Below are 26,381 nucleotides of genomic sequence, written 5' to 3'. Positions count from 1 at the left end.
TGCTGTGGATGATTATGGTCACAAAGGTATTTTTAAAAATCTTTTTGTTTGGAAGCAGATCAGTCATAGTTCTAGAAATTTCCCCACTTCCATGTTCTCTACTACAACTTCCCTTGGCTTCTATGACCCTGTACCCAAGAGGTTCTTCTCCAGTCTTTCATTCTTAATCTCCTCTATTCACCCCTCTTCTGAGTATTCTTCAAAGTTGAGTCGTCTGACCTATTCGCTCCTATTTCCTCTCTACTCTTTCCCTAAGCAATTTCAGCTACTCATAGGGCTTCAGCTGCCATGTCCGACAAAATGATCCCCAATATGTGTTCCTTGTTCACTCTGTCTCTCTTTGAAGCTTCAGACTTTTATTCCCAAATAACTCTTGGTTCTTGTAGGTACCTCCGAAAGTTCAGACTTACCATATCTAACAATTACAATCTCCATTAAAAAATAAATACTTATATATTATTAATAGAATATTGATATGATGTTTTTATTCATGGTGGTTTCTCTCTAACTTCCTCTCTCCCTGGCTTTCCACATCCGGTCCCTTTCCAGGCACAGTCAGTTTTGTTGCTGTGATACCTCCATTTTCATTGCCATCTCCATGGTTCAGGTCTTTATTTCGTCTTCCCTGTATTAATGCTACTTACTCAAACTGACAATCCTGGCTCTAGTTTCTTCTTTTCCCCACCCATAGTACAAACAATGTACAGATTTATTTTCCTGAAGTACCATACTGGTTGTATTTCTTCTCTGCTCTAAAACCAGTGGCTGCCTATTGCCTACAAAATTAGAACTTTCAAGATTCTCCACTATTGACAGCAGTCTTCTTTTTTTTTACCTTAGCTCTCATTTCTTTTCTCTAGGAATAAAATCTCTGTTAGTTTGTGTTTCTCAAAGATATCCTGAGATTTCCACTCTGGATCTTTTCTCCATTTGCTTAAAGTACCTTCTGACAAACCTCAAATTACATCTCTTCCATTAATGTTTCCTGATCTATCTCCAACAGATGTGATTGTTCCTTTTAATCTCTTTATAAAAGGGCTATTGGTGCTTAAAATCTCTGTTGTGTTAGTTCATCTTCAGATATAAATATTTTACAAAGACTAGTAAAAGCACAGTACTAATCATTTAGATATCTGATATGAGGATAAATATTAGTCAAATTGTTTTCTTATGATTTTTCTATAAGTATGACCCATATATAATAATATTATTTTTTTCTTGCTTGTTCTTTTTTAATGTTTTTAAGTTATATAAAGTATATTGTTAAAGAATATGTAAAAATTATTTAGAAGAAATCAAAATCAGTGGTAACCTACTGCTTAGAGCTAACCACTTTACATTTGGGTTGATAATTTTTTCTTTCTTTCAGCCTTTTTAAGATATCACTGTCAGGGCCGGCCCAGTGTCATGGTTAAGTTCACATGCTCCACTTTGGCAGCCCAGGGTTCACAGGTTTGGATCCCGAGTGTGGACCTACACACCACTCATCAAGCCATGCTGTGGCAGTGTTCCACATATAAAATAGAGGAAGATTGGCACAGATGTTAGCTCAGCAACAGTCTTCCTCAAGCAAAAAGAGGAATATTGGCAACAGATGTTAGCTCAGGGCCAATCTTCCTCACCAAAAAAAAGAAAGAAAGAAAAAGATGTCACTGTCTTCTGGCTTTCACTGTTATTAAGGAAAAATTTGCCATCATTCTTTTGGTTCCCCTAAATGTAATGTATCTTTTTTTCTTTATATTTCTTCTGCTTGGGGTTCACTGAATTTCTTGGATCAAAGGGTAGAAAGCTTTCATTAATTTCAAAAAATATTTGGCTAATATCTCTTCAAATATTTATTTTTCCCTATTCTCTCTTTCTTTCTGGGACCAGTTGCATATATGTTGAATCTTGCGATATTGGACCACAGGACTCTGACATTCTTTCATTCTTTTTTTCCTTCATGCTTTAGTTTAGGGATCTTCTATTGAACTTTCTTAGAGTTTGCTGATTCTTTCTTCTGTCTAGTCTTCTATAAAGTCCATCCATTTCTGATATTCTGTTGTATTAATATTGTATGTTTTGGATCTAGACATTTTGATGTGTCTTTTTTAAGCTTTAATTTCTCTGCTGAAGCTTCCCAACTGTTATTGATTATGTCTAGCTTTCTTCTACATTTTTAACATACAATTCTTCACAAGTTATTCTAGAGTCTTGGTCTTTAATACTAACATCAGGGGCATCTGTGAGTCTGCCCCTGTTGATTGTTTCTTTGCTTGATTGTGGGTCACATTTTTCTGTTTCTTTGCATGTCTTCATAAATATTTATTGCATCGCAAACATCTTGTATAGGGCAAAAGTAGATGGTAATTTTATTAGATACTGTGTGAGCTAAATAATATTTTTTTGTGTGCTGCTTTTCATAAGAGAGTATGTGATATTTTTATACCAGGCAGCTAGAATGAGGGGCTGATCATTCAAATTCAACCATCTGTAGTGCTTAACTGGAGATAGGCTGGACTTTCATTAGTTTCAGTTCATTTCTAGTTTCAAAAGAGATAGTGGAGCTCTCCCTTTGTCCTTCAACCCAACCGCAACTACCCAGGCTGCACTGAGTGACTGGTCACCATCAGGATATGAGCTAGAAGGACTTTGAGTTGCACCTTAAGTTCATTTCACTTCACTTCCAGATTCAACTCCAGCAGGGCCTACAACTTAACTAATGTGCAAGAATATAAGATTTCTGTTTTCCAGCTCTGCATTCACCACTACTTTCACAGCAGACTTCTCATGCGGGAGAAATTTCAAGCTGAGAGATTTGCTTTTGCATTTGTGGCTCTTCCAGATACCAGTATGTCATGTCAGCCCACACTGTCACTAAAAACTTGGCTAGTCTTCTTCCTTTCAGCAGTCACTCTGCTGATGATAGCTTCACCCCTCCCCCACTTTAAGTAATTGGTTTCGGGTGTGAAAGCAGTCCCTGTTCTTTATTCATCTATAAAAGACTTCTCCTGACTGTAAATTAGTCCACTGGGATTTCTCTGTGTCCACCACTCACTCTCTGACAGCTTTAAAATGAAGTATGAATTTTATTTTATCTCTTTTTTCTTGTTCTTACAAAGGTAGTGACAGTCTTTTAAGATCTTCATCCTATCTGTGGAAATTTCTGACCAATTCTTTTTACTTTCACTGCTGATATGGATATATTAAATATTACCTTTTTTTGGTAATTTCATGGTATTTTGTCAGGAAGGGAGTTGAACGTATTTTAGTCTGTCATCATCAATCTCTCTTTGAATTGTTCATTTTTCTTGCTTTCAACTCTTTTGATTCATATTATTTGCAAAACCAGGTTCACGAATGAGAATTGTTTCTTTTACAGATTTAAAATTACTGTTACGTTTATTTGATTTCATTTTTACCTTGAAATCTGCTTAGTTTGAAATTAATGTCATCTGTGCTTCTCTTTTATTTTACTTACTTTATTTTTTAGAATACATTCATTCAGTGAATACTTCTTATGTTCTAAGCACTGTGCTGAGCACTGAAGATAAAGTAGTGAGCAAAGCAGACCTGGTCCCTGTCCAGAGCTTAGAACGTGAAGTAGGCCTAACAGGCGATGTTACCTCCACTGGGGCTTCAAGCAAGTCCTCTCTGAAGGTTATACATTTAAACTGATATTTCCTTACTCAGCCTTTTATTTTTACTACATCTGAGTCATTTTGTTTTAGGCATGTTTCTTGTAAACTACATACGTTGAATTTAATTTTTTAATTCAATCTGACAATCTTTGTTTTTAATGAGGGATTTGGTTTTACATGTTATTGTATTCTTTCTCAGTTTTTACTTTCTTATGTTTTGCTTTTTCTGAGTTTTACTATATGGATGTATTTTCCCTTTTTACTCCAAGTAGAACTTATTTATCATACTTTTTTTACAAAAGTGCTCTTCAATCAATATTTCTGTAATTAATAAAGACAAAAATGAACCAGTATCTTTTAACTCCTCACTATGTATGAGAATAAAATGAGTATGTGCTTACCCACAGTTTTCTAGCTTTTGTCCATGTACTATAGGATTTTAATTACATTATCATTAGTAAATTGTTACATTTGCACAATGCAGTTCATTTTTCAAGAAGTACTGCTTATATTTTTCAGTGTTAATATAACTGTATTTATAATACTTATTTAGACATAGATTTTGTTTTGGTAATCTAACCTTGCCTATCAATCCACCTCAAAACTTATTAGTTTAAACAAATCTGTCATTTCTCAATAAGAACTATATCTTGATATATCATCACCTTAGAAAGTTCCCCCATGCCACTTCCCAGAGACACCCACTACCACCCCTAGAGACAACCGCTGTTCTGATTTTTCCACCATACATGAGTTTTACCCATTCTAGAATTTCATATAAATTAAGTTATACAGTATGTACTCTTTTGTGTAAGGCTTCTTCCAACCAGCATAATGCATTTGAGAGTCATCCATGTTGGGTACATAAGTCTGTTCCTTTTAATTGCTGATTAGTATTCCATTGTGGGATTATACCACATTCTGTTTGCTTATCCATTTTCCTCTTGATCAACACATTGGCTGTTTCCAGTTTGGGGCCCTCTGAATACAGATGCTGTGAACATTTTTGTACAGCTATTTTTGTGAACATATGCTTTTATTTCTCTTGAGCTAATATCTAGTATTAGAATTACTGAGTCAAAGGCCAGTATATGTTTAGTTTTATAAAAAACTGCTGATATTTCTTTTTCCAGTGAGATTGTACCATTGTACTTTCCTACCAAGTAACTCCAAAAGTTTTAGTTGCTTCACAGTCTCACCAATATTTGATGCCATCATTGTTTTGGATTTTAGCCATTTTGTTAAGTATGTAATGGTATCTTATTGTGGTTTTGATTTTCATTTCCCTGATGACTAATAATGTTGTACACTTTTTCATCTGCTTATTTGCCATTTGTCTATCTTTTGTGAACTGTCCAAATGTTTTGCCCACTTTTAATTGGCTTTCTTGTCCTTTTATTGAGTGATAGGAGTTCTTTATATATCCTGGATACCAGTCCTTGGTCAGATATATGTATTGTGAATATTTTCTCCAAATCTGCGTCTTGCTTATTCATTTTCTTAATGATGTCTTTTGATGAGCAGATTTTTTAGTTTTGATGGTGTCTAATTTGTCATTTCTTTTAATTTTAAACTTATGGCTTTCTGTGATTTAAGAAACCTTTGCCTGCCCACAAATCAAGAATATATTCTCCTCTGTTTTCATATAAAAGCTTTATGGTTTTAGCTTTTACATTTAGTTCTATGATCCATCTCCGTAATTTTTGTATATGGTAGCAGTTGAGATTCATTTTATTATATGTACCATTTATTGAAAAGTTCTTCTTTCTCCATTGGATCACTTTGGCCCCCTTGTTGAAAAACAAATGACTGCATAAGTGTCAGTCCATTTCTGGTCTATTTTTTTCCATTGGTTTGTTGATCCTGAGCTCTTGTACTTTAAAAAATATCTTTATTTCCTCCGATGTGGGTTTAAATTCTGCTATTATAATCTGGGTTCCCTTGGAATTTTTCCGTATGTTAACCCTTCTCCATTTGCGTACTGTTTGCTGTGTATTCGATTACTGAATAAATATTTGTCGAGCTTCAACCTTGTGGAAGACACTGTTCTAGGTACTGAGGATTCAGCAACGAATAAACAAATAATATTCCTGTTCTCATGGACCTTATATTTTAGTGGCAAAAGATAGGCAGTAGATAAGTAAACAAATAAATTAGCAAGATAAACTCATGATGATGTGTCATAAGGAAAACAAAGCAGGGTGTTTTAATAAAGAGTGAAATGGAAATAGGGGGCTGTTGCGGATACCCCCAGGAGAGCCCTCCTTGAGAAAGTAACAGTTGAGCTTTGCTACCTCATTCTTTTGTTTGTTTGTTTTTAAAATTTCATCCAAACCTATTTTACCTATACAGTTTTCTGCTCTAGTTTCAATGAGGCTCTTTCTTCTTGTATCGTATTGAAGAGACCAAGCATAAGATTTCTGAAAGCCAGCCTTGATGGTCTACTAGTTAATATTCAGGTCTCTCACTGCCACAGCACAGGTTCCTTTCCCAGTCAGGGAACCACACCACTCGTCTGTCAGTTGTCATACTGTGGCAGCTGCATGTTGCTGTGATGCTGAAAGCTATGCTGCCGGTATTTCACATACCAGCAGGGTCACCCAGGGTGGACAGGTTTCAGCAGAGCTTCCAGACTAAGACAGACCAGGAAGAAGGACCTGGTCACCCACTTCTGGAAAAATTGGCCCTGAAAACCCTGTGAATAGCAGCAGAGCATTGTCTGATATAGTGCAGGAAGGTGAGAGGATGGTGCTAAAAGACTGGGCAGAGTTCTGCTCTGCTGTGCACAGGGTCACTAGGAGTAATCTACTCAGACAACACTAACAAAAAAAGGCCCTTGTGTGAAATATTATCAGAGATACATTCTCTCTGAATTTTCAGGATGGTGCTCCCTTCCCCTTGGACTTCAGTGTTTACCAAACTAGCGCGATTGGCCTTGAGCCTCTCTCCCTGTTCACTTACTTACTATTAAATCCTCTCTTTTATACAAAAGGAGAACAAACTGATGTTCTTAGTTCCCAAGCTGATTCTCAGTATCCAGTATGTAGGCACAGATCTGTGTAGTTCTGCTGGGCTGAAATGTTGTACTCTTCCCCCAATCCAGTGGATTCTGGGTACCTTGGGTCTAAGAGTGTGTCTATGTGTCTGCTTCACCATTGTGTGTCCTGTGCCAGCACAGGACCTGACACACAGTAGACGTGCAAAAAATATTTGTTGAATGAATCAAGTACAGTAAAGTACAAATAAAGATCACAATTAAAGTACAATAAGAATCTCAATCTTCAGCATACACTGCTACTACAGTTTTTTAATGAAGTTGGGTGAAATGATTAAAAGTGTGGGGCCTGCCTGCTGGCGTAACACTTAAGTTCGCACTCCATTTTGGTGGCCTGCGGTTCACCGATTAGGATCCTGGGTGTGGACCTAGCACCACTTAGCAAGCCATGCTGTGGCAGGCGTCCCACATATAAAATACAGGAAGATGGGCACAAATGTTAGCTCAGGGCCAGTCTTCCTCAGCAAAAAGAGGAGGATTGGCAGCTGATGTTAGCTCAGGGCTAATTATCCTGTTAGGATTTTAATTCTAGCTCTGCCACTTTCTATCTGCATATTTCTCAGCAAGTCACTTAACTTCTCTGTGCTTCATTTTTCTCACTTCCCAATCTTGTGGGATTGTTATGAGGATGAAATGAAATAATGCAAGTAAAGTCTTCGCAGTGTTCATAAAGTGTCAATAATAACTGTTATTTATCTTATAACATCCCTCCCATCACACAGTGCTTTATTTACAGTGACTCTGTCTGCCAAAACGCCGGCTAATATTTCAAAAACAGCTACCATTCAGAAGAAGGTCAACTGGCTAATTTTCTGGTTAGTACAAATCCCGGGTCTCTGAGTGAGAGCCCGGACAGTAGAGAAAGGAACAGTGCTCTCCTGTCCATCTTCTCTCAGACCAGAGGGACTGCATCAGGAACAGTGCCCTCTGTCTTCTTTGAGGCCGGAGGGACAGCTTTATTTCGGGAGGTGAGATATGATTCAGCTGCCAGTTATTTTTCTCAGTCCAGCTGCACCTACCTTAGAGTTGGTGAGAATTCTTCCCAGAATCTGGTAGTGCTTTGTCAGTTTTAGTGACAATTTCTGGGTTTCATTTAGGTATTTTGTGGAAAGTGGGAGAACCAACATTGAGAATCAGCCAGATTACTTTTTTAAAATAAAATTTATTTTTTAGAGCAGTTTTACATTTACAGAAAAATTGGAAAGATAGTACAGAGAGTTCCCATGTACATTGCACCCAGTTTCCCCAATTATCAACATCTTACATTAGTGTGATGCATTTTTTATAATTAATTAATACTGCTACATTGTTATTAACTAAAGTCCATATTTTCTTCAGATTCCCTTAGTCTTTACCTAATATGCTTTTTTTGTTCCAGAATTCCATCTAGAATGCACTATTACATTTAGTCATCATGTCTCCTTAGGCTCCTCTTTGCTGAGATTTTTTAGGCTTTTTTTTTTTTAGATGATCGTGATAATTTTGGGGAATACTGGTCAAGTATTTTCTAGACTGTCCCTCTGTTGGGATTTCTCTGATGTTTTTCTCATGATTAGACTGAGATTATGGGTTTTGGGAGGAAGACCACAAAGGGTAAAGTGTCATTTTCATCACATCATATCAAGGGTACACACTTTCAGCATGACTTATCCCTGTTGGTGTTACCTTCAGCACCTGGCTGGGGTGGTGTTGTCGGGTCTCCCCACTGTAAAGATACTCTCCCCTCAGCTTTCCGTACTTGTACTCTTTGGAAGGAAGTCACTATGCACAGCCACACCTAAGGAGTGGGGCATTATGCTCGACCTCCTTGAGGCAGAAGTAGCTACATAAATTATCTAGAATTCTTCTATTCAGGATATTTGTCTCTTCTACCTGTTTATTTATTTGTTCAATTCTTTATTTATCTCAGTGTACACTCATAGATATCTATTTTACACTTTGATCATAATCCACTACTACTTTATTTATCAAATGTCATTTTATACCAGAATCTGGCAAGGTAATTTCTTAACAACCACCACAAACTTATGGATATGAACAAGTGGCAAAAATAGTCAATTGGGGAGCCTATATACTTCTTCTAATAATCTTATCATCATTTAAATATTCCTGAAACACTTTAACAGAAACTGTGCAGTTTGTAAGAAATAAATAATCATAATGAATGGCCCACCTACTATAAGCCAAGAACTTACTTAACCCTTGCCAAAACAACATGGAGTACACAATATGTAAATTTCTTAAGCCATAGTACAATACTTTAAGTAATTTCAATCTAGCAGAGGATAGAGACAATTGAAAGTGTGGTTGCCATCCAGGGTGATGAGTTCCAGAAGAGAGGCAGGTACAAGGTTGAGAAGCATGGAGGAGGGGCATCTAAGTCGGAGAGTTCAGTCATTACTGCTTTATACGGAAGGTAACTTCTGAGTGACAGGTGTCAGTGAGCTCTACAATTTTGAAAGACAACTGGCAGGAACATTCTAGGAAGAAGGAAGTCATGGACAGAAGCAGGGAGGGATGAGGGGGCGTGCTGTTCAGGGCCTCTCAGTAGAGCTAGAGTGAAAGGCACATGAGGAAGAAGCAGAGCGTGAGGCTGGAGAGGTAGCAGGGGCCAGCTGACAAGGACACTTGTGCTGCTGGAAGGTATTGGACCTTGATTCTAAAGGTGGTGAAGAATCATTGAAGGGTTTTCAGCAGGAGAAGAACATGATCAGTTTGACATTTTAGAGGGATCATTCTGGCAGCTGTAGAGAGAAAATTAATCTCAGTACTTCATAGTCACGCTTTGTTTTTTAACAAAAAATTGACCACATTTTCTTTTATTTCCTGTTAAACGGCATTTGTCGGTTTTCCAAAATCAAATGCACCCTCAAATGATTTACCACCACTGCCATGCTCTAAGGAATGTGCTCTGGGATCCTGGACAAGAGTTCTCAAACACAGCAGGACGTTTGGAGTAACTTAGCATAGTCCCCATGGTAACTTGTTCTGGCTTATTTGTTTAAATTTTTTTCTTTCATTAATTTGCATTCTTATTCTTCCTTATTTTTGTTATGTTATTCTTTGGTACTTTTTAAAATGCTGTATGTACTAAATGTTTACCACGTGTCAGACACCACATTAAGTTCTATCTCACTTAACCTTCACCCAGACAGAATGGAGTAGACAATATTATTGCCACTTGGCAAATGGGCAAACTGGGGCTCAGAAAGGCTTAGACACTTGCCAAGACTGGTTTTGTGGCTTGCATTGCACAGCCAGAAGCAGAGCCAGGATTCAAGTTCAGGTCTCCCTGTTTCGAATGAGTGGATCATGATCTAGACACCCCAGCTGCCTTGATGCTGTTCCCTGACTTACTTCCTCCAATCTGATCTCTATGTCTTATTTTTAGTCCTATTTTTGGACTTTCTTTTCCTCCATGGCAACCCTTCGCCCCTGTGGCCCCAGTTTGACAGTGGCCCAAACTAGGCCTGGTCCCTCCTTACTCCTTTCATCCCAGAGGGAGCTCCCAGCAAAACCACACTATTTCACACGTGTAGTTCTCCATAGTGTTCCTGCATAACCAATACAAAAAAGCAATGTATCTCTCTCAAATCATCAACCATGGTAGCCTTGTTGATTATGCAAAACCTATGAGGGGAGAGGTATAGAAATAATGGGCTACTTAGAAGTATGGCAGTAAGTGAAACACTAATAGTTCCAGATATATAAATTATAGATTTGAAAAACCATTGGCACATATTATAGCTGTTTTAGAAATAGCAATAACCAATCCAAGTTGCTCAATTAGTCCAAAAGAATACTATGTTCTCCTCTGTTCCTATTAACAAGAAAAACAAATAAGCAAGTTCATTAGAAAAGCATTTGTGAAACATTAATGCATTTAATAAGCTACATGATTAAGAAAAACAGCCTCCCTTTAAAACATAATGTGGAGAGCAATGCAATTGTGGGAAAGGAACACTTATTTTGAAACAGTTATAAATTATAGTCTAATATGCATATGTAGTCATGTTGAATCACATGAAGAATTAATCAAAAAAGCCTTGTTAATGTAAGTGTTAATGGCTGAGATCTTTTATGAGAGCCTACTAAAAACTTTTAAAAATTAGCAGAATTATTACCACATGCAACTTTTTCAAAAGAAACGGGCTGCTGCTTTCACCCTAAGGACAGTGAAACAATTGAAACTAGTAACTAAGCAGTTTTTGAAAGTTATATGACAGAAATAAGCCAATCATAATCCTTCACTTATAATAATTTTCTTCTATTGGCATCAGAATGTGTTTAGTTAAATCAACAATATTTAATGAGCATATGTTACATATACTATATATGTTAAATATAAATAATATTTAATAAGCATATAGTATAATCCCACTTATTTGGAGATCCTGCCTACCAAACACAACTCTTTGAAACATAGAAGAGAATTGGGAAATAGGCAAAAGTTGAATAAACACCATAAAATTCATATACTAGAGTTCATATGTTGGACTCATTTGCTCTGATTTCAAACACAATGGTAACACACCTTGCTATTTGATTGCCTAATCAATTATGGTAACCATTAGAGCTTATCACCAAATATTTTTGATTCTCTCCCTTCTGAGCCTGTGGTAGGGTTACACTTTTGCACTCCCTTGAAGTTAAATGCAACTACAGGACTTGCTCTGGCCAGTGAAATAGGAGTGGAAAATGCAGACATTTCCTGCCTTTACTGATGAGGAAACTGAGCCTCAAATAGGTTAAGTAGTTAGGCCATAGTTACAGGACTAGTGGAGCCAGGCTTATGAGCTCGGGCAGTCTGAGTCCAAAGCCCCTGTGTTCAACTGCCAAGCTATACTGCTTCCCAATGTTGGTGTACTAAGTGGTGACAAGTTAAGAAAACAAAACTTGGTAATGAAAAGAAAAGGCCTGCCTTAAGAATTGCTGTAGATAATCCATACAGCAATTAATCCACGTAAGCAAAAGTACTACTACTGACCCCTTTAGATATAGAGAGCATGAGGTCATGATACAAGTGTCTTCATTAAGATCACACGCACCACTCCATGGCCACAATCATTGAATTCTAACAGACTTGTATTACCTCTTTTTACATTTTAAGTTCTTTGTTGGGTTACATTAATCTGTGGATACCACAGGATGGCAAATCCCAGTTGAAGGTTGATATTTTGTTTATTTATTGCTTCTTAACCAACTATCCCAAAATTTAGTGACTTAAAACACACAACAATTGTGCTCATAATCTTATGGGTCAGGAATTCCAAAAGGGCTCAGATAGATGGTTCATCTCTGATTCACATGGTAGCAGCTGGGGTGGTTGGGGCTGGAGGCTGCATTTCAAGACTGCTTCTTCACCCGCTCACATGTGTGGCTCCATGGTACTCATTGGCCTCTCTCCTCTTGCACTTGGTGTTTCATCCTTCAGCTTCTCCATTTGACTGGAGCTCCTCAGAGAATAAACAGACCTTATACACGGCAGTTCAGGGCTGCAAGAGAGAAAGTTTCAAGGGCCAGGAAATAGAAGCTTCCAGTCACTTAAGGTCTGGGCCCAGTGCAACTGGCACAGAATTACTATTACTTATTATGTTATTAGTGAAGCAGTCGCAAACCCCACCTAGAGTCAAGAGGAAAGGACATAGACTCCACCTCTCGTGAGAAGAGTGTCAAAGAATGTGACTTTCTTTTTTTTTCCTTCTTTTTCTCCCCAAATCCCACCAGTACATAGTTGTATATTTTAGGTGTGGGTCCTTCTAACTGTAGCATGTGGGATGCCACCTCAGCATGGTCTAATGAGGGGTGCCATGTCCACGCCCAGGATCCAAACCGGTGAAACCCTGGGCCACTGAAGCAGAGCGCGCAAACTTAACCATTCGGCCACGAGGCCGGCCCCTGTGTGACTTTCTTAATCTGCCACAGATAATAATTTGGATGTAGTTGCAGAGTACCTGTTAACTTTCAGGATTTATATAATATAAGGTGCGTTATCCTCTGGCAAGTGCACAGGTACCAATGTTTAGCAACCTATGGGCAAAGGTTGAAAGATAGTCTGGGTGGCTACCAAATGAATAACAGTGTTGTCATTATATCCTAGCCAATAGGTAGTATTTATAATTTTGAGAGTATTTTAAGGGCTTGCTTTTCAAAATTAGATTGAAATTTGGAGCATGATTACCAATGTTAATATTTTAATCTGGCAATGACATAGAATGATTAGGTTAAATCTTTGTTTTGGGTGAATACTTGATGAATGCATCCCTCATCCTAAGTTGAGGGCTCTCTCAGACCACTGGGGAGGTTGACTCCATACTTTTGAAAGAACAAATGCAAAAACCGCATGTCTATTCTGTCAAGAAGATTACTTAAAAGAGAATCCAGCCAAGATGGGCAGGCCACATTGACCTCAAAGTCTATGCTTCTTCTATGGTGATATTGTCATCAAGGTAGATTTCAGTACACCAAGCTCTTTGGAAAATTCCTTTTACTCACATCCCCATGAACACAATTTGGTAGATACTTTTATTTTCTTCTTCTTTCTATATAAACAGCAAACTTGTTTTTTCAAAACCAAAAAAATTCTTTTTTAAGTGCCCAATAAGACGGACCCGAAAAGAACTTGGTACTTTTTTATAACTGGAGTTTCTTATACCCTCTACTAATTTGTCCTACTAGTCAAGTGGAGGACTTTTAACTTCCTACCTGAGAAGGTCGCTGTTTCTTATATCATAGAGGGCCAGAGGCTGGCTGCAGAGCTAATAGTTTCATTACCAGTACAAATTTCACCTAATACAAAATGAAATTAAAAATCAAAATTACATCTATGTTTTAGATATATCCCTAATTGTTTAAATTTAGACACCTTTGATTTTCTCAAAATGTATCTTTGTATCTCTTTCATCAATAGGGTCCAGGACTGAATGTGTTTGCTCCAGAGGGTCATGTCTTATATTCTGATGTTTCCAGTGATTGCAAATACGTAGCACACATGCCACCACTTTTCCCTCCCAATGCCAGAGGAAGATGTCATTAATCAATCCTGGCACATCCTCCTGCTGAGCTCCTCCTTAAGCATCAACAATCATTTTCAGAATGGTGCTTCATACAACTGCTAGCAATTAAATAAAACTGAGGCCTCAAATAAAAATTATTCACCAGGATGGGAAAAAGAAGGCCGAAATGTTTATCACAATGGCTTACACCTAGTAACACCCCGTCAATATACATTGATATGAACTACAAGTGTGACCCTTCTTTCGTGAATGTAGTAGTTGAAAAGCAGCTGATCTTAAAGTCACTCAGATAATTGATTATTTTATTACCCAAGATTCAGCAGATATCTTTTATTCTGCTTTAAATTCAAGAACTTTGAGTCTTTTTTAGATTTTTAAAAATATTTTTTATGACAGATATATTTTGAAGGATATGATAGGTCACACAGCAGAGGCAGTTATCTGAAGTACCTTTTTGAACATTTCATTCCATTACACGGCAGGCAGTTTCTTAAATTTTGACAGTAGAAACTGATGCTTTCCTAGTTTCTACACATTTGTTCAGTTGCAGTGTCTTTGAAGCCTGTCATCACCTTGTTAGGAAATCCTGGAGTATGGTTATTCACTCGGTTAGATGGCGCTTCTGTCAGGTCATTCCAAGTAAATTAGCTTTTCATTCCTTGTGGTTTGTCACCATTCTTGGCTGGAGGCCTACTGCTGATAGCACAGCTTCTTTATTTCTTTGGAGCTCATCAATATAAATTATTTGGGATTTTACTTCAGATCAGCTTAACTTAACTCTGATATCAGTTTAGTTTCCAAGTGCCACCAAGTGCCGCTTTGCCACCAGAGCCACGAACGTGTCAGTAGATATTCATGCAGCCATTTTCTGCCCCAGACAGCCAGTCTAGGTGCTCAGCAAGGTCCGTGTTCCTCCTCCCTGGTAAGTGGTTCTTTATGTTCCTGCTCCTCTCGGCCAGGAGATGTAATGGTCCATTTCTCATTTCAGGAGCAAATGGCTGCCCAGATCCACAATAAATTAGCATTCAAAACTGTAGATGGAGAGGTTTGCCCTCCACCACCCGGGGCAGTTCCTGGGATTGCAAGGCAAGCACTGGGCTCTGGCCCCGGAGCGCGTGCGGCAGAGGGCAAGGCTTGATAGAGCAGTCCTAGTTTGTAGCTCTGCTCATTGCTTTTCTTTTGAAAGATAGTTACTTATCTTTTTCACTGTGGGAATTCGACACAAAAACGTGACTTCTTTACTCTGCCCTTCATGGGTCTGATAATTGTTTTATCTTACTTTTTCTCTTTTTTTTTTTGGTTTTGTTTCGCTAGGAGCAAGTTCAATCCAAAAGTTAATTGAAGTTTCTAAGATTTTGCAAATAGTGATTTATTTTGGGAACTATAAAGATTTCTCAAGTTAGAGCTCACCAACAAAACTGAGTCACTAGTTTTTACTTTAAAATATTTTCTAAATTCGTACAGACACAAAAGATAAATCTTTGGATAGAAATTTTCTTGTGAAAGTTTAATGTTTGTCAAGTGTTCTGTGGATCAACTGTTTACTTTTGTATGTAAGCTTTATACAAGTTTTATTTAGTTGTCAAAAAAATTTAGGAGTGTATATGTTATGGCTAAACTCTCATAACCTAACAATGTTCCTCACAGGGAAAGTATTTATATAATTAAGATTTGCAGATACTTCTTTCTCCAAAACTATTACGATGCATTCAATTAAAGCTTTTTTTACTTGATCAAAGATATTATTACTCAAAAATGGATGGTATACCTAGATCCTTCATATGAAATATACAGCTTAGGAAATTCTTGTAAAATTAATATAGCCTGGAATCATGGAGGAAGTTTTAACTTATCCAAGAGGGTTTGACAGTAGTAGTTAAAAAATGTAATTCTTTAATTTATTGTTTTATTCTGAACTATACAAATTTGCCTGATTTTTAGTCATTAGCTGTGCCATATGGTGATAATATCATATGGTGATATATCATTACTGTTTTGTGTGTGTGTGTGTGTGTGTGTATATATATGTATATATATATATAATGATTCTCTTTTGAATATTGGCTATCCTGAAAGTAATCAGGAATTACTTGTATCGTAGTACCTTCAGTGGCATCCATAGATTTGTCACAGATCTTAGATTAATGGGGTTACTTGGCATTGCTGAAAATATTTCAGACTCGAGGCATTTGGTAGGCTTGCCAGATAAAATACTGTGGAGAAAAAGTCACTGGGAGATGTTGTAGGGTGGCATTGAGGGAGGGAATATGAATATTTTGGGATGTAGCTTAGAGTTTTCCATATTTGTTTCCAGCCTTCTTTATTTGGAGAGAGCAGAAGTAGGGTTGTGAGGTAAAAACACAAGACACCCAGTTAAATTTGAATTTCAGATCAACAGCGAATAATATTTTTAGTATAAGTATGTCCAAAATATTGCAAATATTAATTGTTGACTTGAAATTCAGATTTAATTGGGTGTCCTGTATTTTCATTTGCTAAATCTGGCAACCTTACCTACACTGCTCAGTTTATGCTCTAAGACATATTATGATTTCATTGAGGAAAAGGTACAATTAAAGCCACTAATAATACAAGCAGCGAAGCATATGGGAAATGGAGAGATTCTTTTCTTTTAGATCATTTTATTTTTTATTCCTTGATGCATCAAATATTTACTGAGTGCCTACTAAGTATTTGGCACACTCCTAGGGACAGGATATACTTTGGTGACCAAAACCAGACCTGATCCTTGCTCTCATGGTGCTTACAGTCTAGTGGGGGAGGCAGGTGGTGAACAAGCTAACAATTAGCTCCAACTGCGATAAGTAGTGTGAAGGAAACAACCTGTTAACTCAGAAAATAATGATGAGTGAGGTGGTTTCCCAAGGTGGTCGGGGAAGCCCTCACTGAAGAGGTGACATTTAACCTAATTTCAGATGGATGAAAATACCAACCAGGTGATGAGGGAAGGGAAGGCCCTGAGGTAGAAAAGAGTTTGCTGTATAGAAGGACCAAAAGGAGGTGAGTGTGGCTTGAGTGTGTACGAGAGAGTGCACAGCATGGAGGGCAGTTTGAGAGGGTGCAGAAGGCCAGATCGTGCAGGACTTGTCAGGTCACTGTTGGGGTTTGGATGTTATTCTAAGTGTAATGGGAAGCCTCTGATGAGTTTTCAGCTGGGGGATGGCAAGATCTGATTTCTACTTCTTAAATATCACTGTGGCTGAGGTGTGCCAAAAAGATTGGAGGGGACCAGGTTAGAAAGGGAGCAGTATTGCTGGAGCCCAAGTGGGAGAAGATGGTGGACTGGACCTGGGTAGTCGTGATGGAAGTGGTAAGAATCAAAACATAAGAGTGGAAATAACATGTTTTTCTGATGGATTCAATATAAGGGAAAGAGGGAGGGAAAAATCAAGAATAACCCTTAGGTTTCTGGTTTAAACAACTGATTGGATAGCGTGTCATTTGTAGAGCTGGAGAAGACTGGGAGAGAAACAGATTTGTGACATTAGTTTCCTGTAGCTTCTGTAACAAATTACTACAAACTTAGTGGATTGAAACAACACATATGTATTATCTTAAAGTTCTGGAGGTTAGAAGTTGGAAATGGATTTCCTTGGGCTAAAATCAAAGCGTGGATGGGGCTGCATTCTTTCCAGGGGAGGCTCTAGGGACAATCCATTTTCTTACCTTTTCCAGTTTCTAGAGGTTGCCTGCATTCCTTGGCTGGTGGCCTTTTTCCATCTTGAGAGTTATCAGTGGTAGCTCATGTCTTTCTCACATATCATCACTATCACTCTGACTCTCCCTCTTTCCACTTTGACTTATTACGACCTCTGTGATTACGTTAAACCCACCTAGATAATCCAAGATAATCTTATTATCTCAGGGTTAGCTGATTAGCAACCTCAATTCCATTGGCAACCTTAGTTCCCTTTTGCCTTGTAACGTAAACATATTCACAGATTCCAGATTCCAGGGACTGGAATGTGGACATCTTGAAGGGAGAGGGAGCATCATTCTGCCTACTACTTATGGGAGAATAAACATGTGTGCTCAGACATGTTAAGTTTGAGATGCCAGTGAGTTGAGCAAGTAGGAAGTTAGTGATGTAGGCAATTGGATATGTGAGTTGAAGGTCAAGGAGAGATTTGGGCTAAGTTTGGAAGTTGTCAACACAGAGATGATGTATAAAGCGATGAGAGTGTGTGATGTCACTGAAGGAGAGACTGAGCCTGCAAACTTCTACATTTAGAGTTAAGGTAGAGGGGGAGGGGCCAATAAAGAAAACAGAGAAAGAGCAGACAAAAATAGGATGAAAACTAATCTAGTGTGGTGTTACAAAAGCCTAGAGAGGAGACTTTTCGAAACAGGCAAGAGTGATAAGCTGGGTTCAATACTGCTGCAAAAGGCACTTGCAGATTTGTCCATGGAGTTGGTAGCAAGAAATTGGAAACCTTGACACAAGCTGTTTCAATGGAGTACTGATGCAGGTTGGGGAGTGAATGGGACATGATCAGTCACTACAGGTGATGAGGAAAAGTCCTGCATGTCCTCAACAGCATTTGTAGATGCCTGTTAAAAATAGTGAGGTGATCACATTTGATCAGAGGCTTTCCAACAATAAGAAGCTAGGAGGTAAACAAGATCACTGTTGTGTATTTATATCTAATCAGAATTGCCTGATGGCTACGTCAATAGTATACATGAAAGGGGTACCGATATATAGCTGGGTTCTCACTGCCATGCTCTGCATGTAAAGCAAACCCTGAGAGTAAACTGGGGCAATGAAACACCACCACCTTCCTGAACACATCCCAGGAAATCCTTTAGGACCAAACAGCAGAAACTACTTGGAAGGAGAAAATCAGAGTGTTCTGTAGCAGGACTCAAGGATCCCCCTGCGTTAGAGGGGACAATGCTACATCCTCCCAGACTGCGGTTTACCAAAGGGCCTTCCCCTGCAGGAATGAAGTACTCTTATCAGCCGGTGATGCCTCCCTGCTCATCCACAAGGGACTATCCTCTTTCAGGAGCAAGTGGTTGAAAGATTCTTGCGTGACACTGCTCCTCTGCTCCCTTTGATGATTCTCAGAATCCGACAAAAGGAAACTCTCAGAACAAAAAGATTCAAAGATTCAAAAGGTAAAACCAAAAGCTTCCTTACTGTTAACTTGGTCAAATTAGATACAATAAGTAAAGTCCTATGGACTTAATAGATTAATAGTAGAGATTAATAGTAGAGAGGCTTAAAATGTCAGAATGAATTCCAAAAGGGTTTTGGCTCCAAGTTATGGCCCTGGAAAATTTAAGAATCATGACAAAGTAACCAAGGCATTTATTTCACTAAAGTCTTAATCTCACATCATACACAAATTTAATTTCAGGCATATCATAGACCTAAACATAAAAGATAAAATATGAAGTTTTTAGAAGACAGTGCAAGATATATATTTACAACTTTAGGGTAGAAAAATTTCTTAGAAAGGACGCATGAAACTAACAATAAAAAAATTGACAAATTACACTTGACCAAAATTGAAAACTTTTGCTCATTAAAAGACACATTAAAAGAAAATTGGGTGTTGATAAAATGGTACAAACTTTCAGCTATAAGATGAATAAGGTCTGAGGATCTAATGTAAAACATTGTGACTATAGTTGATAGCCCTGTATTGTATAATTGTAATTTGCTAAGAGAATAGAACTTAAATGGCACCAAAAGAAAAAAAAGGTAAATATGTGAGGTGATGGGTGTGTTAACTAACTAGATGGTGGAAATCCTTTTACGATTAAAAAACAAAAACACAAAAAGGAAACTTAATAGACAAGCCGCAGACTGGGAGATAATATTCTCAAATATACATGTGACAGAGGACTTGCATCTAAATATAGAAAGACCCACAAGTCAATAATAACAAACTAAACAAAGGAATATTTTCCGTGGACAGAAAGTCTTAATCTGTAATAATTGTCTGATTCACTGATTCAAAGAGTTTCAACTTGGCGGAGTTAATAGTTTTTTTCTTTAATAATAAAGGAAATGGGAAAAGTTGATTTAAACAAGGGGAGTGGGGAGTAGGCCTTAAATACTAAAAACCTGGCCAAGCACCACCTGGTGGCAGAAATTTTGAATTTCAGCTTGAGTTTTTGTGGAATTTTTTTAAAAAGTAAATAAAGATAAATTTTGAAGATTGAATCTGCAAAAAAGACTTGTAAATGGTAAGAGACTTTAGTAAGATGACAGCCAAATTAAAGTTTGCCATAGTAAAACCAAACCAAAAGAACAAAATTAAGTCAGTTATTTTTGCGTTGAAAATACCTCTTAATAATTATGAGACAATGAAGATAATAATATCATGGCATAATACTCTGCCAATTATTCATATGGTAGAATTGTAATTGAATATTAATACAATAAATATAAGTTGATTATTTGTATGCCAAGTATTCGACATGTATTAATTAATCTTCCTAAGAACTGTGTGAAGTACAGACCCACACCCCAGAATTTTCCCTGTAGAAAATCTGCTGGTTTTTAATAAACAAGCCTCATAGAATATATTTATCTCTCAAAACAACATTTTTATGCCTTTGTTTATATTGCAAAAAAATTACATTTATGTCGCCAAAACTAGAATTTTTTTAAACAAAATGCAGTGTGGGAAATGTTTTGATTTACATTCCAGATAAAATTGGTCTAAAAAATGACCAAATCACTTGTAGACACTTTGAGAACCACAGGGAATTCAGTAACGGGGCTGTACGTCTCAGATGTTGCTGGTGCTGAGAAAGGCAACTTGTCCTGAATGTGTCACCACTATGCCGCTGATATTTAGCTCTTGTTTTTGCTTATTATTTGCAATGAGTGCCCTTCCAAAGACAAAAATGTGTTGAGAAAACTGGGAAAATAAGTGAGTGATTAAAGTGTCTCAGGAAGAGAAGATACCACTGCATATAAAGCAACTTTTAGTTGAGGACTATGGTGGTTATGATCAGAGGGGAACACTTAAAGCAATTTATAACCTAACATCCTTTTTCATTTCATACATACATATGAATTTTACTATGTTTTCATGAAGTTTCAGGAAGTGGTTGCCAGTCTCATAATGTGTTCGAATTTTTTCCAATTAAAAATAATGGAAAACAGGATCCCTGTAATTGTTTTCAGGTGGAATCTCTGGTTTTCAAGGATAGATTACTCATATTAAGCAGGAGACGCCTATATATTATTAATATTATACCATTTTACCAATGAGGCCCAAAGAATTAAGACACCTGCCCAAACTCCCACAGCCATGAAGCCGTGGTGCCCCAGCAGTCTAGCTGGCGAGGCTGTTCTAACCACTCTGAGACACAGCTTCCCTTGTGGCCCTGCTTCTATCACACAGACGGTTTGTACGTACCTTGGGTCAGCATTTCTCAAAGTTCTTGGTCAATAGCTTATTAGGTTGGAATGTTACTAGATTAATATATCTCCTAAAAGGGAGTTCTGTGGCTAGATTTGAGAAATGCTGAGTTTAATAAGATAAAATGTCTTGCTTTACTTTTTAGAGCCAAATGTGCACTGAGATTCTCTATGGTTGGTAGCTGAAGAGGGATTTAACATTTCCCAGACTTATTTTGGTGGGATTGAGATTGAGATAAAGAATGAGATTGGTAACATAAAATATATAACATGTTACTTTATGTGTGTGTGTGTGCATATGTATGTGTGTGTGCATATGTATTCCGTATAACATACTAGTACTGACTTAAGCAAATGGGTGTTTACTTGTCCCACATAACAAGAAATCCAGGGCAGGGCAGTCCAGGGCCAACTTCATTTCTTTTTCCCTTTCTGCTCTACTATCCATAAAAAGCTGTCACTCATACTCATGGTTGTCACCTCGTGGACGCTAGACTTTGCTGCACTTCCAGACCTTACAGCTGTTGTCCAGGGAGGAAGAAAAAGCAAAGGAAAGAGGCAACCCCAACACTCCCACTTATATTTCATTGACCAGAGGAGTGTCGCATGGCCACCCCACGTGACCACCCCTAGAGAGCCTGCCAATTGGGTTTTTGACTTTTAAGTCTTTGTATCAGTAAGTTATGATGTGGTAATAAACCACAAATGTTGATTTTTGCTCACCTGACACGTCATCGGCTACGGGTTAACTGTGGCTCTGCTCAATGCATCTTCTTCATTTGGGGGCCCAGGCTGAGAGAGCAGCCCCCCTCAGGGCCATGCACTTCCCATGGTGGAGGGGACATGGCAGAACTACGTGATGGCTCTCAAAGACTGCTCAAAAATGGCATCTGTCACTTTCCCCCACATTCCACTGGCTAAAGCAAGTCATATACTAAGGCTAATGTCAATAGGGCAGGGAAATATAATCCTGTTACAAAAAGCATTGCAGATAGTTGGGCATGACAATATAATCTTTCTTAATCAATAAAAGCAGGCAAGTGAGAGTAGAGCAGAGATGGAAGTTGAGTGAGCAGTCTACAGTGTCTGCCATGGTACACACATGCACACACACTTCACCTTTTTATTTATTTCTGTTCCAGAGCATTTCACAGGATAAGTATTCACATCCTTTGGGAACTGTGGCCTTGAGCCACATCATGTCCCTTTGATAAAATAACTACCTATAAAAACATCCTGGTATAAAATACTTTGCCTTTAATGTGGGCTGTCATTCCGTTCGTCATTATAATAGATTCCACTGTAATTGCACAGATGACAGTCTGTGTCACAGACTGTTATTGGAAATTTCTCGTCGTGCATTAAAATCCACTATTATGTCAAGGTGATATACATAAACAAAGTTTATTTTTAAGCCAGGAGAATTTCAGAAAGTAGAGTCATGTCTAGTTATGAAAGTTTTTTTCCTTTTCTTCCAAATCAGGTATTATCATACCATGCGACATGTTCAAAAGCTGAAGTTGACAAGTTTAAGGTAAGGAAGCAAATGATGCCCTATTCATGCATACAGTTACACTCCCTGTGGCTTTCTGACCCTTAGTCACTTGCCTCTGTAGAATTAGTCCTGCCCCCTGGGTGTGGGGGGAATAGAGTTGGACAAAAGTGTGTTTGGATATTTCTGTTTTAGAGTTTATATAACTGAGTGGCCCCTTCATGATCGTTTAAATGATTCAGTATTTATTTCTTCCTATTTGTTAAGTAAGCAGGATATCAGAAAAAAAAAATTGTGTAATATGGTGAGAATCAGGGCCTGGTTTGGGCATTGGTTTTACCTCTAACTTTCTGTTCACTTAAAATCTTAGGGCCTATACCTTCATCTGTAAAAGTAAGTGAAGAGATTAGGATAATAATAGCTAACATTTACCAAGCGCTTATTATGGACCAGGCACAATACAAAGCATTTTACCTATTTTAATTCATTTCAGTCTCATAATCCTGTGAAGTACATACTATTTACAGATGAGTAAACTGAGGCGCAGAGATGTTGAGTAGATGGGTCAAGATCAAACCATCGTAAAGGGTATAGACAGGCAATCTGGCCCTGGAACTGGAGTTCTGAACCACCAGGCTTCACTGGCCCTTCAGCTCCAACGTCTGATGAGTCTGTGTATAAGACTTAGATACTCCTTTTCACCTTAGTCACCACCATTCCCTTAAAGGCAGCTCAGAATTCTTCCTCCTCTCTCTGCACTTCTAACTGGCCATGGTCAAACATGGGAGTGTGGCGAAACTGATTTTCCTCCCATTTGAAAGTTTTGGTGTCTGCCTTTATAAGTTTTTGTGAATTATCAGACAAGCTACCACAGCCTTAAGAAAATGTTTTGTATGGTAGTATTTGTATGTATTAACACTTGATGATGGCTACTCTTCTAAGAGTTTCATTCGCACATAGATACATTTGTCTTTCCAGGAAAAATGGCACAAGTCCTTTGGGCCTGATAAATGAATCAGACCATTAGAGTTGAGTCACACTAATACAGAAAGGAAACAGGGAAGACACCAAACTCAGAGTAGGAACGAAAGAACTGCTCGGAAGAGCAGGGAGCAGCACATCTGCAGTGGGCATAGGGTGAGCTGTGTGGATATGGTTTCTTCTTGGCCTGGAGAAATGCTTATGAAAAGACCTGCAATGGTGACCCAGTTCAGGAGACACATGGTGCCAGCTAGAGGCGACCGCTGGCAACAGAGGAAGGAGCCGGAACAACCAAACTACAGCACTCAGGGCCCCTTTGTTGTCGAGATAAACATCCTCCATATCAGCTAGAATCTGAGCGCCATCAGGGCTGTGCTTTTTGTATGTTTTGTTCACTGCTCTATCTCTACTGCCTTTTACGGCTCTTGGAACATAGTAGCATTCAATAAATACTTGTTGAATAAATGACTGAATGACTAAAGAAATTCAAAAAGCATCAGTGTTCTATAACTCAAAACAATTATTCATTAAGAAAATGTTAAAAGAATGTTATATATAATTATTTTTTATATTTTATATATATGTTATAAATATTTCCATCAAAAATATTTAAAGCTTCTTTACTTTAATAAAGTTCAGTTACCTGGAAATCCTATTTATGAAAATAACTATCCATAAATATTTTGCTGTTTTTACTGTTATTGTTATTATCATTACGGCTAAAAGAGAGAAGGTGCAGGCAGAGAGAAAGATAGCAAAGCTAAATCTGACTGCCAGGCTATTTGATGGGCCATGTCCAGTGCTGTAGCAGGCCAAAACCAATAGCTTGTCTACAGTCTGGAGGTATTGCCCTATGTTTAGGCTTAATTCTTTGCTTAGAGTAAGGAAAACACTGTTGTGTTGGAATTTACCACGTTTTTCTATTGTTAGCCCACAAACATACTAAAAATATGAAGTATTTAAATTTGAGAACAAAGGGTTATTTCCTCTTAAAATTATCATGATTTAGTCCCAATTTTATCCTGAAAGATATTAGCAAGTATCTTATTATAATGTAATTGAGATATAGTGGATAATTTAACCTAATGACTTTTTTCTTGAAATATAAAGTCCATAAAACATTATCATAATTGGTAGCTGATGTCTTATAACTGCAGCAATAACATTAAAATGTAGTGGGCTTAAAATAATCTTGCAAGGAGACACCGAAAAGTATTTACATACTGAAATTTCACACTAGACTATGTGCAATGGCAGTTTGCTAACATTGTGGCTAAATAACAGTAAATAAATGCTTTGTTTTGACTAATATATGCAGACAAACCATGCCTTACATTCAAACGTATTGTAATCTTTGCTACATGTAATATTTTTTTTAGCAGAGAGAATTTTTTTTAAAGTACAGTCATTTGAAATCTAGAATCAGAGTTATTCATGAGATTTCATGAGTTAAAGGATAGCTGAGTTTCAATGTATTGGATTATGCCCAGCTGGGGCCAGGATAGTGATCAGTGATTCAGAGATTAAGCCAGAGTTTGGGAAGAAAATGATTTCATCATCCAGGGCTGAAAAGGATCTGGAGGTCAAATACATGCATACACAGGTCAGACTCCAGTTGCAGCCCAAGCTGCGTCACATCTGGGATTCAGACATGTCTGGAAGACCAGTGAGAAGTGGTCTGTTTCTGTGAGAGACCAAGAGAGCTTCTGAGTCAAGAACTCTTCCTAGTGGAAGTTGAGACCACAAGCCTCAGTTTCTGCATGATTCCAAGTTCAGCATGGGGTTTGTCCCTTGGATTTGTCCCTCACTTCAGTCTCCCATGGATTCATGTTCTCCGCTAAGAACATGAATGGACACAAAAGGTGTGGACTCTAGTATGGTTTCGGTGCACTTAAATGCCCCTGAGAGCACAAGACTTCCAGAATGTCAACAGCACACAGCGGAAAGCTGCAGCCGGATGGAAGGAAGCATCGCTTTGGATCAGAGGCAGGACACCTTCCTACCCGTCTGGCCAGCAGAGGCTGAAGGAATCAGTGCAGGCTGAGTGGTCACATTTTAAGGGCAAGTAAGGTGTACTCTGGGAACTCCCAGAAATAAGTAAGAGAGATGGAGCTCCTATAGTATTGGAAAGTGTATATGAACCATTAGTTATCTTTAGTTCACTACCACTTATACTCCTAGGTGGTGTGACCTAAAGGAAGATGGATTTCATATACAATAAACCTGTATGAATCTTTAATAATCATCATTAATTAACCACTGTTAATAATCATTAATGCTAGGCTGATACCACCTTACTTTTCCTCATATCTTGTCTTCCTATTTCACACCCCTCCATGTGTTGGAATTTCTTTTCCTATTCTAGAATGCCATTGGAGAGGAGGAGGATGTGTCTGTTTTTGTTTTGTTTTGTTCTGTTAACTCTATTTCTCCTGTCTGGAAAAATCTCTTTGAGGAGTGTGTGGTGGTGGGTGGGAGAATGGTGGTTAGAGTGTGGAAACCTTTCTAGAAGTGTCCCTGGATTGCCCAGCCAGAATAAGAGGTGAAATAACAAATTGCTCATCCAAGAATGTCAGAACCTAAGCTTTTTTTGTGTGGTTCTGATATGTCATTTATACCTTGTGAAAGAGTACTTTTTATAGGACCATCTATACACAAAAAGATGACAGAACTTCCTGGAACTCGTGAACTAACTTTTTTTAAAAGTCTTATTCAGGTTATAATGTTAATAATTTATCCTTTATGAGTTGGTTGCCCTGTGCATTGAATGAGGAAACCAGGATCTAAAGACTGGTTTTTATCCTCATTAACG

At 38.0% G+C, this 26,381-nt stretch overlaps 1 protein-coding gene across 1 annotated transcript in view; it reads left to right on the top strand.

The window, feature by feature from the left end:
* Positions 1-26,381, top strand: part of PDE11A (phosphodiesterase 11A) — a 388,624-nt gene that overhangs the window by 230,255 nt on the left and 131,988 nt on the right. Inside the window, exon 10 of the mRNA XM_014732549.3 lies at positions 22,580-22,630. Coding sequence (XP_014588035.2) covers positions 22,580-22,630 — 51 coding nt within the window. The remainder of the gene's footprint in view (positions 1-22,579; positions 22,631-26,381) is intronic.

The sequence above is a fragment of the Equus caballus genome, chromosome 18 (assembly GCF_041296265.1).
Source record: "Equus caballus isolate H_3958 breed thoroughbred chromosome 18, TB-T2T, whole genome shotgun sequence".
Classification (NCBI taxonomy): domain Eukaryota; kingdom Metazoa; phylum Chordata; class Mammalia; order Perissodactyla; family Equidae; genus Equus; species Equus caballus.
This window is presented reverse-complemented; position numbering and strand designations above follow the sequence as displayed.